Source organism: Hyalella azteca, unplaced genomic scaffold (assembly GCF_000764305.2).
Source record: "Hyalella azteca isolate HAZT.00-mixed unplaced genomic scaffold, Hazt_2.0.2 contig15593, whole genome shotgun sequence".
NCBI lineage: Eukaryota > Metazoa > Arthropoda > Malacostraca > Amphipoda > Hyalellidae > Hyalella > Hyalella azteca.
The window spans coordinates 6,729-27,327 of NW_025945436.1; the positions used below are offsets into that span (position 1 = coordinate 6,729).

At 37.8% G+C, this 20,599-nt stretch overlaps 1 protein-coding gene across 1 annotated transcript; it reads right to left on the reverse strand.

Annotated features, from left to right (window-relative positions):
* Positions 1-2,682: 2,682 nt before the first annotated feature.
* On the reverse strand, positions 2,683-19,281 carry LOC108673396. Its single transcript, XM_018161220.2, has 5 exons — positions 17,667-19,281; positions 15,264-17,415; positions 14,511-14,653; positions 4,398-4,768; positions 2,683-3,932 (listed from the first exon to the last, which is right to left on the reverse strand). Exons 1-5 carry the CDS (start codon positions 17,945-17,947, stop codon positions 3,205-3,207), a joined length of 3,675 nt encoding a protein of 1,224 aa, XP_018016709.2. The 5' UTR covers positions 17,948-19,281; the 3' UTR covers positions 2,683-3,204.
* Positions 19,282-20,599: the final 1,318 nt, after the last annotated feature.

The following is a 20,599-nucleotide window of genomic DNA, read 5'->3' on the forward strand; positions in this document are numbered from 1 at the left end:
TTTATGTATCAATTTACCTACTCTAGTATTATTTGTAACTTCACCCTAATTTATACCACTACCTGACTGAGTATTACATGTAATTACACCTGAACATAGTAATGTACCTGGTGTATTATAACTTGTACCAGCTGCTTACTTTATTTATGTACTTGCCTCTGTATACTTGTAACATTTCTACACAATTTCAACACCAGCAAGTTTGTCCACAACTAATTAGCTCCAGACTTTGTACCAGCAACGTCGACAGCGTCAAGACTTCCAAGCTGCAAGGCTACCAAATAATCTTCGCTGCCTCAAACTCTCCTCTCTACAATATGGTTCAAAGCCTCGTGCAAGAGGCTTATTGAGAGTAATTACCTTCACACTGCCTTCAAAAAAATGTTTGGTTATATAGCCTATTTTCTTACAAAGAAAATACATTGAAGAATGGGTCCAGAATTTTGAAGGTGACGCTACGTGCAAAGTTTGGGTATGTGTGCCGAAATTCGTCATTTTCTGGAAAGTTTCCATGTTTCAAAGAAGTCAAATGAAAATTTAAGAACTCGTCTAATGAAACATTTCAGGCAAAACATTCTCAATAACCACTTTACTTAAATAAACATTATCATGGAATGGTAATCTAAGACTTAGGTGCTCAAATAGCATATTTTGAACATGAATCGCATACGAAAGTTTTTGTCAGCATTTAAAATTTACGCGGCCAGATCATTGATGGACTGAGAGAACAATATTCAAGTCATTTTTACAATACTCTCCTACCCCTTTACAGCCTTTCACTTTGAACATATTTCATTTTACTAAAGAATTTTATTTTTCATTTTTAAAGTCCGGTAAATAATTGCTCCAAATGTTTTCACCCGCCCACAGCGACATGCTTTATATAAAGATATTTTACAAGGACTATCAACTCTTTTATATGACATCTAAAAAAGCAGCAATAGAGAAAAATTGTTCTATGAAGAATTTAGAGACCAGTTTATCAAATTTTGATTAAGAAAAACAAATTCCAAATTATTCGTTCGTTAAGAAAAAAAATCAATTCTCGTTTCGTTGATTTTCAAGTCGATCTTCACACCTCAATTTATAGTCATGCCTCTTCTTTGATCTTAACTGATTTTCAATAGAGTCGGTTTGATTTTTAAGTCTCGGAATGAGCATTTGATTTTATTCCAATATAAAAGTCCAGGTTAAGCCATTACAAAAGACTTAAAGTAAAAAGTAAAGCTTGAACGTTACAGCATTGACAGTGAATGAACTCCAATCCAATGAAAATCAGATTACTGACAAATATCCTTTTATAGTAAGAAAAATTGTGGGCGGTAATATTCAACATGTTTGACAAATGAGTTCGATAATCCTTGCTCGAAGCAAAGTGTTTTCAAATTTAAGCTAATGCGCCCACTAAAAATTTTAAATCAATGCAGTATTAAAAGTTAGGGCTTGTTATTTGTATGCTTACTGGATTACTTGAAGTAACCTTCTTAAAAGAATAGAGTTTCTTTGTTTAAAAAGGTATCAACAAATTCTAAACATCATTCAAAGTCAAAACTACAGACCATTTGGGTGTACGTTGAAGCATGCTGTTGTTATTGCGATGTCGCTGCAAAAGCAGGTAAGTTTTATTTGCTGGTGCCATAGCAGGGCACAGCAAACGAAGTGACAGCCATGCTAACGGCTCCCACTAGGTGCTTTACTCCGTCAAATGCCAAGCTAAATCCCGCATTTTACGGCCTTAGAGGACGGTAAGCGAACAACTTTGCTGCTTGACTCAGACTCTAAACTTGACATTCGTGAGTCACAGCACCAATTCCTCCTTGAATGTTCGTACTGAATAATTCTTGCAATATTCGTATCAGTCAAGTTTTGCATGTATTATATGTAGGCTAGATTGTCGAATTAACTTTGAAGTTTTCTCGGGAAAAATTTGGAATTCTAAAGAATGAAGAAAATAAAGAGCTCAATATATTAGGTTTGAATTATTAAAAATTAAATATACAGTATGTTGAAATCAGTTTCGTATAAAAGAAGCCTTGATGAATATTTCTTCAGGGTTCCAGTTGAATATTGAAATAATTACAATATTTAATGGAGCAGAAAAGAACAGAAATACATAGTAAATTATAACTAAAATGCTTGTCAAGAATACAATATTTATTTGTACATATTCATTCATGCGCTCAAAATATCATCTTTCTTTATATATAACTACGCGATTGTCACCTGCTCAATATCAGCGCTGCATGATCCTAAAATTTTTCTTAGCAAAGAACAATAAATTTTCTATCCATTAACATAAGCAGTCAAATGCTACAACTTTACTCCCAAGCGTATGGTTCCATTAAGGTATGGTTCCTCCTCACCATGATTATATATTTAAAAGCAGACAAAATGAACTAGCGCGGGTTTGCCCCGTAGAGTTTGCATCTATGAGCAGCGCCTACGTGCGTGATGTGGAATTGAACGTCGTAGCTCAAAGGAATCACAAAATTCGATTACACGCAAATTGATGCAGCGTGGGATTTATTCAGGAAGAGTTTCCATTTACGTCCTCATCAAATTAAATGGTAGATTACCCTCACATCGGTTCTCATTGCTCAATGATGCAGTGTAATAAACTCGTTGGGATGAATGAAACGCATTTTGCTGTGAAGTAATTTTATTCAACTATAAATGATTCGAGAAATGAACAATTAAATATTTTGGATATCAGTTTATTCCCAAATTAATCGGCAATTAACTTATTTATATTGCATCTTCAATCGCCAGTGCAATAAAGTACAGTTAACAGTTTTAATTTATTCCGCAGTGATAAAAGATTTTTTCAATGTGTATTTCCCGGAATCGATTTTGAAATTCGGATTGAATGTTTTTGAGTTCCGAGCTGGAAGTGATTAACATCAACGACCGAGAATTGAGAGCAACGATTTCCAGTATTCAAAATCCGTATTCTCACTTCAATTTAGGAAAAAGTTTCCTGCGAGAGCGTTTCATTTTGCTCGAAGCTGTAAAGAAACCGGAGCCCTCGAGTGTTTTGTCAGTCATCAATTCCCTGCTTCAGGAGACTGTATTGTTGGCGTTGCGGCACTGAGCTCTCTCACATCACTGACGGTCACTCTGGAAAAATGTCTCGTTTCCTCGAACTTTGTTGAATGGAATATGGAGACTCGTTAAATTGTGAGTCCAGATGTTTTACGGACATTTTCATGAACAAGGTGGGGTGTAAAACACAGAGGGTGCGAGAGACAGCGTTCTGTTCGAGATCTGGTGCGTGATGAGTACAGTGACCGAATATGTTGTGTCCTCTTTTAATCCCAGCAACTGCCAAGTCTGTCTCTTTCCTTTATATCCTGGACTACAGTGCGCCAGAGTAGAAGGGTCGGCTAATTTACGTTCCCAGCCACACTGAATCGGTGGCCAAGTAATCTTGGGCCTCCCTATGACTTCTTCAAGCATAACGCAATATTTTGGCCGACCAGGTGCTGATTGCCAAGCGATGGTTGCGGAATGACACGACGCTACATCTGCTCGAACTGTGAAACTCTGAGGCAGCCTTGGGAGTGGAAGACGTTTTGCTGAAGTCGCTGCTGCGATGAAAATCGTGTGTGAGGAATGTGTGGTAAATGGAGTGACTGTGATGTGGAGCAATCCCTTCGGAGGATGTCTAACGGACACGATGAGGGCGCTTCGGCCTTCAGCCTCAACCACCCTGAGGCCATCAGGTCCTCCTTCACGCACCGAAATCGAAAGACCTCCACGGCAAGCCACAGCCGCCACATGCAGACGCTGAGGGTTCCTGCGCACCCTGAACTTTGCGGTCGCAGCTCCTCTTGCTGACAGCAGGATTTTGTGGAGAATTCCTTGCCGGAGATAAGGAACTTTGCTCCTGCCTGCGCCGCGCAGACTCGTCTGGCCCAGCGGCATCAAAGACCCTGATGGCAACAGAGACCCTAAAGTCTTAAAACAAATATTAATATCGTAAATATTACTTATTGACTGATGAATCTTTTCCATTATTTTAAATAATTTAAATATTAAATATATATATTTAAATTATTTAAATATTTGTAATAATTTAAATATTAAATAATTTAAACTTATAATAATATCTCAAATTTTGTTTGATATATTGTTGTCTGATTTATAGCAAAATAAATACCAAACTTGCTATTTTCCTTCCAGTAAATTACTACTCACCTGACTGCCAAACGGTAGAGTAACACACTGCTGACTGACAAATAGTCATGTAGCAACCGACGACTCATCGGGTCACATAGTAGCCCCCTGACTGATTAACAGTTAACGCAACACTTACCTGACTGTTACGTACCACTTATTTGACTACTACACTACCACGTACAACCCACCTGCCTGCCACACTGCCACGTGGCACCCACCTGCCTGCCACACTGCCNTGTAGCGCGTAAGGCGCGTGCAGCCGAGTTTGACGGAAGGCTCGTCCGAAGCTCGGGCTCGACATAGCGACTCGTATTGTTGCTCTTCGCTCAATACCAAGCAATACTGCTTGTGGCTGCTCGTTGATGATCTTCTTCCTGTTCCTCTAACAGGTTTAGACGCTCTGTCAGGAGAAAAAGCTCGGGCCATCTCCTGTGAAGCGAGGGGGCGATCGTTGACAAATGTGTTGCCAAGGTCGCGAAATGCAATTGAGTTGCTGGTTCCGTTGCCGCTCCTGACGACATCTTCGCGTTGATATGAAGGGGTCGGCCGTGGGAAGCGTGGGTGGCTTTCTTCACTCTCATCTGGATCACTGTTTGGAAAAAATTATATATGAAAATTCGAGCTTTCATTTTAATTTTTATACAATTGCAGAAATCATGGAAAAAACACACTCTCATCTGGATCACTGTTTGGAAAAAATTATATATGAAAATTCGAGCTTTCATTTTAATTTTTATATAATTGCAGAAATCATGGAAAAAACACAAGTTCTATAATATTCCTACAGTTTAACTTTCCAACCTTCTTTTCAAACACAGCCTGAACACTGATATTTTTCTCTAAAAATAACCTCAGTTAAATCCTTACTTGTACTCTTGACTCGGTACTCTGAAAAATTATTCTATGATAAAACCTATTTGCCTGCATTAATTGTCTATTCGTTAACTAAATTCTATCCCTTTCTATTTATATCAATCACATCCGGAATGATCCGGCACAAGCTGCTGTTGTATATATGCAGAGCACCAAACGCTTCTTATGATATTAATGTATGTATACACAATATTAACTAGATGAGCTGATGAACACATTCTCATTACTTGAATCAGACTTCGTTACCTGAAACGACGCTATCTAATTATCCAATAGAAGCTCATTAACATTTTCCCCAATCATTTCGCTTCATCACCAATGACAAGAGAGAAACACGTGTGTCCACATGCTTGGTAACATAAAGCCTCACGGTAATTGGATTAAGTTTAATCGGCTTAGAAACACTTGAATTATTGAGGTTAACGAAAAAATGTTTTTAAAATTACGTACAAAATTAGCTTCTGTCAATGCCTGTAGAGGAAATCCTCCTTCGTTTGCTTGATCAGTGCTGGTCGGGAAAATTTCAGCGATGCAAAGCACGTTTTCGTGTCCTAACTTTTGGCTGCAGGCGGCAATGGAGCGATCAGCTTCAAGCCCTGATAAAACTTCGTCAAAAAACCAGCCTAGCCGCTTGTGAAAACGCAGTCCAACATGTGTGTAAATTCTAAGGACTTATTCACTTGTTAATTTCATATAGCGCGAGAAGACAGTGTAAAAAGTTTCACTTTGCTATATTATTCCTATATAAATAATACTTCTAATGTTATACGTTAAATATGCCATATACAAATATTTGGCACTATTCTCACAAACATAAATAAGCTGTCGCTCCATGTCCTAACACGACTGCTGGTCCATTATCCTCAGTCTTCAGCATACAGAGGATTGAAAAATGGAAATCGTAACGAACATCTTCAAGACATGTTGTCATGAAAGGAATAATTTGTGTCAAACTAATTACATTTTTATTTTTCTTCGACGGTGTAGGTTTTTGTTAAACTTCACACGGCGCAAGGCGGCATAAGCTCACAAGAAATTTTTGAATCAAATTTGCTTTTAAACAACTTCACGGAGGTTCCTTTAAGTGCAGTTAGACGACTTCAAAATCTCATGAACTTTTAAATTGAGACGAAGAGGCGTACTAAATCCCATTTGTTTGCAAACGAATGGCTCGAGTGCGACAAACTTCCCAGCTGAATTCTGAATCAAAAATGATTCGTTCCAGCTAAAGCTTGGCTTCAGATTTTATGAACCATGACCCAAGACACGAGTTTACGGTAGTAATCCTCAAGAAAAACAAAGTTAATCTTTCACTGCAGATAATCAATGATAGTGAACTATTCGGAGCATACCTATCTGAGCGCGTGTTGCATTTAACCCAGATCAGCATGACATTTTTTGATCCTAAAAAACGGTTTCAGGTAATTTATTTGTGACCAAAATTTCTCGAGTAGGAATTTCTCCAACGAACATCGAATTTCTAAATTTAATATTGTGTTCACCTCGCATTATTCATTAACCTAATGTTATAATGCGTTGCAATGCCTTGAAAGTTCCCACACTACTTTTAAAATGCGGAATACAAAAATCAAGTGAATAATTATATTTTAACATTTTTTTTAAAAGAATAATTGTTCTGCAGGCCACTAGAAATGTCTTGGCCATCCGCGCTAAAACAATCTAGAACCCTAGACTTAAATGAATTTATTATGAATTAAATTACCATCGGAGATTCTGTTCATTGAACTTCTAAAGCGGCCATTTGAAGTCCAGCCCGGAACTGTGCAGCTATCAGACCCTGCCTTCAGATAAGGCCTTCTCAGCTTTGTTCGCCTCTGATAACGACCGACAGCGGCAAATGACATCTTCCCTCCTTAGAAGATAGCGGGAATACAAGCCCTTATCTCATTCATATAAATACGGCTGAAAGAAAATCAATTGCAAATTTTACAGAAGATTCAAATTGTTATGGTAGTTAATTCATGACAACGGCAAGAGATGGCGAACGAAAAATTCAGACTAAAAAATATGAATTTGTTAAATTAAATTAGTCTTTCAATTTATTAGTCCTATGAAAATCATTTTCTCATGTAGTTTTCATATGATATATTTGTTGAACTCTCTCCAAATTTCATTTGAAATCGGGTACTCTGACAGAAGAAGTCTTCGTACGCTTCTGAAGCACTGTGGAATTCAAGCAGTGCACATCTCCATAAACCTTCGAGGATTTCATAGCCGTAACCCCGCAAAATTATGCTTTGTTGCTGAAAGGACGACCTCTTTAAAAGTTTCTAGCACATATTCCGTGTCTGAATTCCAGTACAGTTGCCGAAATCAGAAGTTTACCACAGAGAAATGTTGCCATAAAACGAGCTGGCCGTGCATGGGTCTATTGAAGCTCATCCTAAGCTTTAATACTCTTTTACGAGGCGAACAAACCTAATAAGAACCGTGCCCTGGACAGTCACTTCATTATATTTTATGGGAGACGAGCTCTTGCGAGCAGCGCGTGCGTCTCGTGGGGCATCTAGAATTGCTCAGCGGCTCCCATGTCAGGAACAAGCGGGGTGCGCACTGAAATATTAAACGAGTACGCGCCGCAATAATGTCTTTAAATATTTATATGAGTTAAATATGAGTTTAATTAATTATAAGCAATAATGGCGTTAAGTTGACATCCATAATTAATCGTTTCTTCGCAGGAGTGTTTGAATACAATATTTTGTTAGATAATTTAGTTTTGTGAATAGTGTAGTTTTGTAGATAATGTAGTTGCTGCAGCTGGGAAATTTCTTCTTCAATGTTCAAGAGGACATAAAATTTACTAATAAAAAAGATTGCTGTTTGTTTAAATTCTCGTACATAAGTAACTGGGAAAAATATTCAGTATTGCAATAGGGACTTTTTATGTTTTGAAAACTGATATTACCGCAGCAAACTTTGCCCCTTCACTGCTCAGTTGCAAACTGGTTGGATTGAACAGCAATCGCCGATTACATCCATTCATTACATACTCGTAGAAGATTGCATCAACACCTAGGAAAATAAATGCGTAATAAATAATATTACATGGATGCGAATAAAACATTTTAATTTATGATTAATTGTATCTTGCGTTCTAATCTGCCATTGCATCGACCTCCCCATATTTAAATACTTTTATTGTATTGAAGCAAACAATTGATGAGTATAAGAATTTTATGAAAAATCTCCTCGCCTCCACTTACCCCTGCTTCCAACACACTTTGCGAGTTACTCAAAAATGAAATCCATTCAAATTACTTCATCAGAGATTTCCGTCAAGCGTAAGATAAATCTAAAAAGTTTCCTAAATCCCCTCTCTATCAGGCTTTTTGTATACTTATATTTACATTGTTCATATTTGTTCCAGCTAAACAAGCTCGCTGAGTGAAATAAGATGCTTCTTCTAACAGATTATAGAATGGCACGTGTTCAAATGCTGAAATCGAGCTAGGAGTCCTAATTAAAGCGTCCAACATATATTCTTTCTCAATTATGATTCTAAATCATTTCGTCTTTGGTTACCTTGCTAATGTACAGCCACGTATTTTTCAGCATGATATTTATTCTCGCAATTACATAATTATATTGTAACGTCGCATAGGTCATAAACTTTTTATCTGAGATAACGTGAAGCCTATAGGGAGGCCTGTAGATATGAGATCGCAGAACCAAAATACTGAAACATTGGAACGATTTTACTCCCACGCGACACTCATTAATTATTTTCCAACGAAAGTTAGCAAAATACTGTGATTTTCTGGCCAGCTCGTCATCAATAATCGCAGTCGAGTTACAAATATTTGTATCAATTTATCCTCATTTATCAGTCTTGAGTATAAATAAACTTGTGTTACAAAAATGACGAATATAAACGTAGCCATTTTAAAAATTTTAATAATTTGTCCATGGAAATTTAATCGCTTGAATGAATAGACAATGTCATTTTTCTTTTTTTAATCGCATTGAATATCAAGCTCATATTTGCTGAAGCACAACAAACTCACAATCCTAAAGTAAGTAACTTAAATCTACAACAAATTAGAATTATTAAAGTATTAAGTTTACGAGTTAGTTGAGTTAAAAAATGTAAGAAGTCAATGCCTAGTGAAATTCAAAGTAAGAAGGTTTTACAGTGCCAATATCGGCAAAAATTAAAAGCCTGGAATGCACTATTCAAAGCTCTAAATTTCCTGGAATATTGCCGAGAACATCTACGCCAGAATTAAGTTTGTGCGCTTGCACCAGAACGCGCTTGTAGAGCAGAAAATTAGTAGGTAATTAGAGATATTTTAGGACAAGTTCAAGCTCGCGAGCGCGATATTAATTCCCTCGATTAATTGTGAATTTAAATTTTATTTATTCGAGGGCTGTTTATAGAGTAATGATGTAATTTAAGTATGAAGTTTTCTTTAATGAAAGTCCTAATAATTATCCATATAATGGAGTTGCACTATAACATATAATAATCCATTCCATATAATGGAGTTACACGACACAAATTACCGCTCTGTTAAATCAAATACTTTTTCTTTCATAGGTGTTACACATCTCTCTTCAGTCAATTTCATTACTTGTCCACTCTAACTCGGTCTAAATTGCAACAAACAATCTACAATCTTATATTTACTTGTCAGCGTTTGCTTGAGTGTGTGTGTTTGCTGAAAGCCTAGTGAGAACTGTTCAGCCTGGTCCAAGACTTATAGTGTTATTACCAGGACCTAATAATTGTATTCCTAGAAGAAGAATAGCAGGACATTTCATATCTGGAAGTAAAATGTTCTACCAGAAATTGTAATCTAGTTTTCAAATTGGTACAGATAAACTTCGTTTAAAAGAAATGAAATTTTCTTTCAGATTTGAAAACTAGAGTCAAATGGGAATTTTATGTCTTCTGTATAAAATTTGCGTTTTAACTGACCTCCTCTTAACATAAATGTTATTAATTTTATTCTCATTAACGGGTTAATGACATTGGGATTCTAAATTTACAGATATTATTGATCCTCAGGAAATAACCTTCAGGTGCGCTTTTAAATAATTAATTAATAAATTTAATTGTTTATTTTAATATCTTTAAAATAATTTTCAAAAAGTAACTGAAGGCCTGAATGGATGCATTTCATGCATGCATCACCAAGTCAGAACGCTCTGCACTGCGATCAAAACGGCTTTACGATGCAAATTTTGACATTTTTATTTTATTAAAACCCGACTTTCAACAAGAATTCGAACTTAGAGATAAAATCACAATGATCTTGTAACGTCTCGCTATTTCCTCGTCTCACTTCACTGTTATGTTCGCACCCCTCAACCTCTACGCCCTCGCCCAATCAGGCGACGCAGAGCACAAAAACCAGCGATTCAATCAATGCCTTCACAAGAGGAATAACGGAAAGCTTTACTCGAAATTGCAGACGTTATACTGATGTAATTGCCAATAGTGATTGCTTTGAATTCAACGGGAACAACTATAATTGTCATTGCAATCCGATTAAATTCGTTGCAGAGTTCCAGCATTTAACGAAATTTTATGAAAGCCGTGCTTGTGATGACAATGATTTATTCTAATCATATGGGCGTAGTGCAAGCTATAAATAAAAAGTATGGAATAGCACCATCAATATTAAAATTTGCAAAACGCTGCAAAATATTGTGCGCTTTTTCAGTTCCTAAAAGTTATACACAAAAACTGCTAAAAAAATATTAGCTACTTGATATGTTGGGCTGAAAGCCGCTTCAAAATTCACAATTTAAATAGCCTAATAAATTTTTAAACAAGTTCATATTTTACGAGAATATATTTTCATTATATTCTCGCGATACAATAATAATGTTTTTGCGAAATAAAGCAAAACTACGATGTCCCTACCAGCAATAATAGTATGCCTGTAAAATAAGTAGAGTGCTGTAATAAATTTGCGTAAGAAACGTACTTTTATATACTCATGTTGATAATCGCTTTCTTGCGAAAAAAAATGTCAGTAAACCAAAAGTGTCAGTAATGCAATGCGTCGCTGAGGTGCTACATCCACTGATCCACTTCACTAATAAAAAGTAATTCCCTATAAAATGAACGGTCTTTTATTCCTGTGTTATTATTATTGCATTAAATTTTTCTGATTCATAAATAGGGGCCGCGTCGCGCAAAAGTTCAAGTATCTTCTTATGAATTTTAAACAGCTATTACCGAAGTTTTAATTTGTCTGGGACTCTAGATAGACAATAAATTCTAAACAGCAAAACTTCTAGGGAAAACTACATTCCGGTCTATGTGCTAATGGCGTAGCCCTGGTCTGCCAGATAATTAAATCCCTGATGCCATCGTCAGACACACAGAACAACTTCGTGTCTGGTTGTGAAGCGTACATAAATTTCACGTATGTTTAATTTGCGTATATAATTAAAAAATATAATTTACGTATATAATATATAATATTATAATTTATAATATAATTAAATAAATAAGTTACGTATGTTGTTGGTAAGCATGAATTTATGCGATTGGATTTCACAATATTTTAGCTGCTAATTAATTACGTAATAATAAAAACATTTTACTCTCAGCAATGTACATTAATTTGGTTTAAAAATGGCATTAATTTGGTTGAAAACGCGCCCCAATTAGCATTTCTCATTTAATACTCCTGACGATGCTGAACATTATTAACATTTTCTAATTTGAAAAAAATAATTCAAATTAAGGATTCTTTCCTCGAATCCTGACGCCTAATCCTTTGCTTCACGTAGTTTATTTTTCGGTGAAATTGTCGTGACTTGGTCAAACTGCGAACTTGAATTGACCACAAAATAAATTCTGTCATCCCAAATTTCCGTCATAAATTTCTTAATCGTGTTCGACGAAAAATATATCTAAGGTTTCGCCAATTGAAAACTCCGTTAAAATGCAATACAATTAAATAAAAAACTTGGATGTGTTATATATGTTTTATGCAAAGTACAATAGACGGAAATACATTTCTTAAGCTTAAGAGTATGTGAGGAGAATTTTTTTAATAATTTTAGGCATTATGTGATGAAATTCGTCGACATGAACAAGCTACGTACGTGGCAAATAACAGGTTTTGGATGGACTTAGTTTTGAAGCGGTGGATCTGACGGTGAGACTGATGACCTTCCTACACTTGATGGACTAAGTTTGCTAGGACTTCAACTGTTCAGAGAATAAGGGCACGATTTGTCGGATTTACCGAACTTTAAATGACTTCGGCGTAAAAAATTTCAGAACTGCGATCCCATTGCAACCCCGCACGCAATAGAGCTAAGGCGTACCGAGGCTCGTGTTGTGGATTTGGAGATAAATGGCAGCTGAAGAGATTTATTTAGTTAAAAAAAATATTATTCAACGTACGGACAAAGAACTACTCCTACTATATTTTTAACAAAGTACGTGATAAATACGCTGAGGAAAGTGCGATGTTGAAATATCAGCAGGAATACTCACACTCCGAGCAGATTTTGAACCCTGTTATATTATCGCAAAATAGACGTTTGATCTGAATATTCCAGCACATGTATGTTTTTCAAATAGCTAAGTAAAGAAAATACAAAAGATATGTAAACGTCAAGAGAAAGAAAAACGCCATGAGTTTTTCTTTGAAAGCTCAACTCAATTTTAATTGTATTCAATAGCTGCATAAATACAACCTCTATTTCAATACAATTCAGCAACTGAGCAATAGTCAGAGGAATCGAAATTCCGATCGTCATCAGCCAGGAGCAAAAAATTACTTTGTAAGCATAAATACACTCGAGAAATTCGTCTATTGATGAGAGAAGCGTGGACTCTGTCTATCATGTCAGGGCATTTCTGGATCGCTATTACGTCGTCGAAGCAAATAAAACTTAGACTCCAAAGCTAATGTTTATATTCACAACTGCAATAGTTCCTCGTATTCATAAATATTTATATTTCATCGATTCAACTCTGCAGAAATTGCCAGAATTTGTTCGTCGGTAAAATTCGCTGAAGGACTTACGAATCTGGTATTTTAACGGTCGGTTCAAAGTTCGATGAATCCAATGTCATTGGGACATAAATAAGTTATTTTTTATAAAAAACCAAAATAATGAATAATTTTTCTACTGTCATCGGAAACCTTTTTTGTTTCCTGACTTACACTGCGCGGACATATTACATGGAATTCAACTGCTAGCGATCAGCAAGTCTCGTATTATTGGTAAACTTTTAGCTTCCCACAAGCCGATGTCCTTGACTCAAGTTTATTTTCATGCTAGTGATTCAATGATGATTTTTGCTAGTGAGCTGATATGCTAGGGCTGGAAAATATAAATCAATCTTACCTTGTACCTAAATTTTGCACTTTTACGTATCATGAAATTTATTCATCAGTCCGATCCTCAGGAATGCAAGATCTGCATACACATCAAACCCACGATATTGCAATGTCAACAAAGTATTTTTCAGCAGCCTGAGCTTTTGAACTGCGTACTAATGAGCACTTGCAAGGCACTAGCGCAGCCGAGATATGGCAAATCCGTTTACTGGGATTCAATTTAGACGATGAATATGAGAGACTTTTAGTCAATTATTTATTTTTGTATTTCCAGTAAACAAAGTACCGCAAATAGAATTGTTTTTACTTTTTTTAAATCGTAAGAACCCTTCAAAGTTTTAACACGAGTCCTTTGCATGGAGATCATGGTGATTACCATGTGGCAATATAATCCTACGCAATAATATACGGAGAAAAATTGACCTAATTCAAGTTTTGCGCTTGGGAGAAAAAAAATATTGTGGAACAAACCTAAATCCAGCATATTAGCTAGAAATATAACTGCAGAGACGCTTGAGGGAGAAATACGTGTTGGTTATTACACCAGTAGATTGGCTCTAGCATTACGTATATTAGATAGCTATTTTTAAGAGCTAGCTAGCTAGGTAGAGCTATTAGATAGCTATATTTTAAGTAATTTCAGAAATACAAGTTATTCAAGATACATTCCACCAAGAATGCTTCCTACTTGTTGTCTATCCTAATTATTAAAAAATTAGGTAAATTGAACTGCCTTACACAGCAACCATTGAGCATCCTACAACCAATGAACTATCATTATCCTTCGTGCACCCCACCTGAGCCAGCTGATGGTGAGCCTGCCACCGCCCACCTGAGCCAGCTGATGGTGAGCCTGCCACCTGAGCCAGCTGATGGTGAGCCTGCCACAGTGAGCCTGCCACCGCCTACCTGAGCCAGCTGATGGTGAGCCTGCCACCGCCCACCTGAGCCAGCTGATGGTGAGCCTGCCACCGCCCACCTGAGCCAGCTGATGGTGAGCATGCCACCGCCCACCTGAGCCAGCTGATGGTGAGCCTGCCACCGCCCACCTGAGCCAGCTGATGGTGAGCATGCCACCGCCCACCTCAGCCAGCTGATGGTGAGCCTGCCACCGCCCACCTGAGCCAGCTGATGGTGAGCATGGGAGGCTCGCGGGGGCGGTTGGTCACCATCGCTGTCACGGAGCCGTCTGCACGAGCGTCGTGCAGCAGGCGACTCGCCTGCACCTGCACTGCCACAGGCGACGCGGACGACGAGGAAAGCTGCAAACCAGGATTAATTATAACAAATTATTTTATTATGATCATTCTAGTTATTACTACACAAGTTGCTATTGAATCATGAAAATTATTATCGTTGTTAAGCGTCTTATTACAGAAGTTGTTTCCTTCATATGACTCGTTATTATTGCAAAATTTTATATTGAAGATAAGCTTTTTGTCTATTAGCGATCACCAGCGTTCGTCTTTCACTGCCCGGATCCCAAGAGCGCTTACGACTAGAGGATGAGAAATTTTATTGAATGTTCAAAATCAAAACCTGTCATGCGTGGTACATTGCATAAACTGGTGTGGTCGCTTGTATGACAAACCGTTTTCTAAAATAAACCTCTATGAAACGTTTCTGAAATTTAATGAATACTTTGGAACTTGTCTTTCTCAGCTATGAACAATCCCATCCAATTCGTTCCTTTTCTTATAATTTTTTCACTTGATTCTCATCAGGTATTGCTAATCCATCAGTAACACATGAGTTTTGTTTACGTGGTAAGACACTTACTGTGTAAGTCAAACACTTTTGTTAGCATTGTAAGTCTCTTAATCTGTAAGTCACACACTGTTTTAAAAGCATTGTAACTTGTAAGTCACTTACTGTCAGAACGTAGACCCCAGCCGAGGCGTTGGGTGTAGAGAAGCTCCAAATTCGACTGCCAGATCCGCTGTCTAGTAAGTCATAGCGACTAACTCTCCCCCAAATCGTGCGACTTGCCACCTGCTCAACACCAGCGGGTGAAAACTGCAATTTTTTCACTGCTTCATGACTAGGTTGAATGTTTCCATCACTAGAAGATTCGTAGGTGTGATGTGATCGCCAATTGTTCAGCATCATCTGTCGTGGTTTACTCCATGCGTTGGAAATCATTTCTCTTAGAGAAGCTTTTGATGCTTCAAAAGGTTCGGTAGATCTCACTGACCTCACTTCACTTCGCGCGAGTCGTAAGTGCGTCGGTTTTTTGTTATTAAATTCGTTAATATTTGATGTATCGTCTATATCACTTTCTCCATTCCACGATTCCCGTTTATTTGACTCTTTATTTGAGCCAAAAATTCCTTTTTCGTCGCGCTGGCTTCGACTGACTTCAATTGAAGGCAACAGAACTCCTCTAAAATTTTCGTCAATTGAAGAGTTGGTGTCGACATTGGAATGTGATTGGAATTGAGTGGGAGTTGTTGGTGAGTGTGCTAAGGAAGATCGCAAAAATTCATGTGTTGTTAAACTCTTCATGTTTGAATTGGTTACTAGATTTCTATCTCCTGTTCCTAGAAATTGCTGTTTACCATCAGCCCGCTGCTTCTCAAAAATTTCATTTGAAGGAAGTTCTTGAAATTCCACTTTCGTCACTCGTTGTGATGCCGAAGAGGTGTGGCTGTTGTTTATTAATGATATTAAGTTTGAAGGCAGTTTATATACACTAACATCATATTTTCCAGAATTAGGATATATTCTTCCAAAAACAGTCGACGGGAATGCCGTAAAATTTTTAGCCACTGGATAACTTGAAGTGTCAGTTGCTTCGCCTGGATGTTTTGCTGCCCAGCGCCTGATCTCGTCCCAATAAACTGCCGGTATAACTGCATTGATCTTGAAGGGATGCGGCTTGGGAGAAGCAACGCGATGACGTCTTGCGAGACGCTTCGATTGGAAATGCCGTTCATTCGGTACAGGACTGAACACAATTGAATTATTGGAATGCCGACGGGCGTTCAAGTTTATTGATGTTAAAATGCCAACGCTCTCATCCCTGAAATTTCCCTCAAGCCAATTCTCGTGAACGGGATCCTGAAACCAAACTTCTATGGGAGACTCGTGTAATTTACTTATCGTTCTTTGATATTTTTCTTTTCTTCGGACAGGTTTTTGTGCCTGAGTATCAGTTTTGAGTTCAGCAGGTAAATCTCTAAAATTTTTATCTTGGTTTCCCCCAGCGATTATTGACCTTTTCTCTCGTCTCTGACGAAGAATTTCATCATATTCATCTTTATAAAGCAATCTATTCAGTTCATTGTCATAAAAATCACTTCTTGCAATATCGTAGGCTAAATTTGACAAGCTGAAAATATTCGTTGATATCTTTCGTTCTTTTTCCAAAAAGAATCTTACATTGGAAACTTGTCGAAAATTCTCAATGGAACTCTCTGCAGTGACTTCATTCTCAATAGAATTGAACTCGTCTCTGATATCATTTTTTTCTTGAACACTCCCTGAATCATCGGGTAATTCGTCCATTTGCGAATAAGAATAATTGTGTGGGTTCATGCCATACAACACATCATTCTCACTAATGCCTCCTAACCCATGACGCCCCACTGACTTCTCATTTTGTTTATTTCCAGTGAATGTTGGTCTTAAACTACTAATGAAATTATCTTTTGTTGCATTTATTTCCATTCTACTAGTAGCTTTTCTAGAGTCTCCATTACCCTCCGTAACAGTTATTCCAAATTTAAGGTTTATTCCATCGACCTGAGCGTTTCCATTGCTCACAACTCCCAATTTTTTCGAGCCTGCTGCCTCATCTTCTTCCACTTCTTGTGTCGCTCTGCCGTCCCCAAGACCGAATGATCCGCTCAGATGTTCCTGGTCGTCACCGGACGTCTGGGATTTCCCCTCTCGGTGCAGAGCCTCTCGGGTCTCGGACACCCGGGGCAGCGGGCGCCGAGTTAACGTCCACGTCAGAGCGTCCCCGCAGGGACTTATTGTCAACGTCAAAGGACCTGATGAGCGCTCTACCGGGAACAATAACCTGGAAAGTTTAAAAAGTGTGATGTAAAAAGGGGTCACAAATGTACTTTTAATGTAAAAGATACGTTTGAGCGTTGGATGAAATTATATTTAATATAATTGGTGATTGCTACACTCATTTTCATACTATTGAATTTCTACAGTTATTACCTTATTTAAAAGAAACATATCCTTAATTTAGTCTAAAATTATTATTTGTTATAAGACTTGCTCAATGGAAATATGGAAATTGCCCACCACCCTTGGCCCCACCTGTGCTGCGTGCCGGGCTGCAGAGTGAGGCCGACCACGCGGTTGCGCGGCAGCATTTTGAGCGTGTAGCTTCTGTCCTCGTTGATGAGGGAAGCTCTTACGACAGCTTCTCTGCGGCTCGTCGTGCGACCTCTCAAGCCTGCCATGGCTTTCCGGGCGACACCAGGCCTGGCAAGGCAGTCTGATGGAAGACCAGCTCCACAGTCCCCTGCATCAAAACGACGTGACCTTCCTGAGAGAAGCTTTTTCTTGTAGCGGCCATATCTTGATGGCGGAGGCATTTCTTTCGGGGCAGGCCTTGTGTAAAGATTTTGTACGGCTATCGAGCGCTTGTGAATTCGCTGACTTATACTTGGTCCCTGTAAAAGTCTGGTGTTTTCAGAAAGATGGGTTAAGTCAGTCGGTTGAAAATATTTCCTTTTTAATTCGGCTTCTCTGCCTTCATTCGTGAGCTTATTTGATAACTCCTCGTGCCTCAAGCTTTCGTTGTTCCATAACGTTGAATTCATATTTATGCTATATTTATTCGATGCTCCCATTTGATCCCATGTTTCAAGATCATATCGGGCAAAAGATTTCCCCTCGATAACTTTGTGTACACTTCCGTTGTGGGAAAGTTTGGTTCTTCGTTTGGGCGCCTGAAAAGTTTTAAGGGGAAGATATTGCGCGATCAGATCAAACAAGATTGCATCTCGTCCAGTGGCATTCGTCGTGCCAATGGAGCTTTCTTTACACAAATGCGAAATTTTATCTCTCTCTCGTCCCCTGCTCAATTTCAACTGAAATTTCTCGCGTGAGCTTGAATCGATGCTTGCGAGCTTCAGTCGATGCAAATGGTTTGGATTGCAGGGCACTTTATTCCTCGCTTCGGGTACTCTCCATCCTTGAAGGGGATTCGTGCCAAACAAGGCTTCGTTCACTGGCTGAGGCCGCATCCAAGGCGCACTATTTAGCCTTGATAGAATGGAAGAGGAAGCACGCGAACTGTTTACACAGCTGATGCCACTCAGCGCTGCTCCCACAACTGCAAACACCAACGAGTACAACAAAGTTGCGGATTTTAGTCGTCGTGGTGGTTTACGCCGGTGCACAAAGCCTTGCAAGGCTTCCTCTTTGGTATTCTTGGTGGACATCTTCATTGTACTGTTAAAGATGCTTGAGTTGCATGGGCTTGGAGCCAAGCGCCGTTCTAAATCTGTCATTTTATTCCAGATGGAATTTACAGCCTCGTTGCTGATTTGCATAAGATCATTTACCAGTGAATCTGTAGAATTTCTCTCTGCTGTTTTTTCCCCGAATTCTCGCACTTGATTACAAAAAGGTTGTTTTTGTTATGTGAATTTCCCATTTTCCCTGTTTATTTTTCTTGCAAAAACAAGCATTTCCTCGCACTTCGTTACCGATGTTTTAAAACTTTGTACCCTTTTTGCAGCGCAGATTATATATTATCCTTTTACATACGATTACATTGCTAAAAATTCATCTCTTTTAAAGTTACACACATGGAAAATCAATTGGCTGTAAAAAACCATCGCTCCATCAGATAAGTTCCTTAGGTTTTAATATCCTGTTCGAATTCATTGGCATTGGCGACATTAGTTATTTTATTACCTTTTATTTTTCCAACACATTTCCAGCTAAGAATTGAATTTCAAAAACCGCAATTTCTAAGCTCTTTTGAAAGTTTCCAGGAAAACACAGAAAACATTTATCATTATGAAAATTAAATAATAACAAGAGCGCTGCTCAAGCACTATTATCGCAAATGAATTAAAAACAACTAGAGAACTGAAATTTTTCAATGCTAAGCCTTTCATCGCACAAATTTTATCTGCAATCTCCCGGCACGATGATATTTTAGAGAATAAAAATGTTCTTTAGTCCTGCAGCAATAATCATGATATGATTATACCGCCGCAACATTAGCAAAGTTACAGGAGAATATAAATTATGATGATAGTTCTAATGTTGCTGGTGCGAATGATATATTGTAATTCCTTTTCGCTTACTTCCATAAGCATGTTGCTGTTCCTGCTAAATATTAAAACTAAAAATTAAAATTAAATAATCATGTATTACGGCTCTTTGCCGTTATATATACTAATTTTTATTCGTAAATTTCGATTTGATTTGTTAACTACATGCAGTGATTTTATTTATTAACTGAATGCAAAGATATTATTCATTCACTGCATGCAGTTACTTTATTTGTTAACTACATGCAGTTACTTTATTTGTTAACTACATGCAGTTACTTTATTTGTTAACTACATGCAGTGATTTTATTTGTTAACTACATGCAGTGATTTTATTTGTTAACTACATGCAGTGATTTTATTTGTTAACTACATGCAGTGATTTTATTTGTTAACTGCATGCAGCCGATTTTATTTTACCAGCTGACACACACTGGCTATTTTATCCGCTTCTCCCATCGATAAGATCATGCCAGCTTACGCTGGCTACTCCTATCTGCTTATCCATCGATAAGTTTACGACAGCTTTCACTGGCTATTCTTAGCCGTTGCTTTACCGATAAGTTCGTATATGCTTATTTTTGTACATTTTTTTTCTCAACCGTCGAGCGCAGGTCTGAGCAGTTTTTGCCATCACAACTGTCGCTCACAGCTGAGATAGGGAAAGCCTGGCAATGTATCCAAGATAAGATTGACTTGCAAACTTTGAAAAAGTTATAACTTTTAAATGATGGTGTTCTACTACCGTATTATAGTCACATATTATTTCCTTCTCCCATTAATTTGTTTTCTTATTCAAATGTCCGAGAACATGTGTTCTAGACACGTGTCATCTTGTTATATATTTTAGTCATATATTCTCTGAATCTCATGTTCTAGAACATGTGTTCAAGTCACAGTTCTATCCGTATTCAAGTCCACATTCGGGCCGGGGCCACGAGCCTCGCATATCGCCGT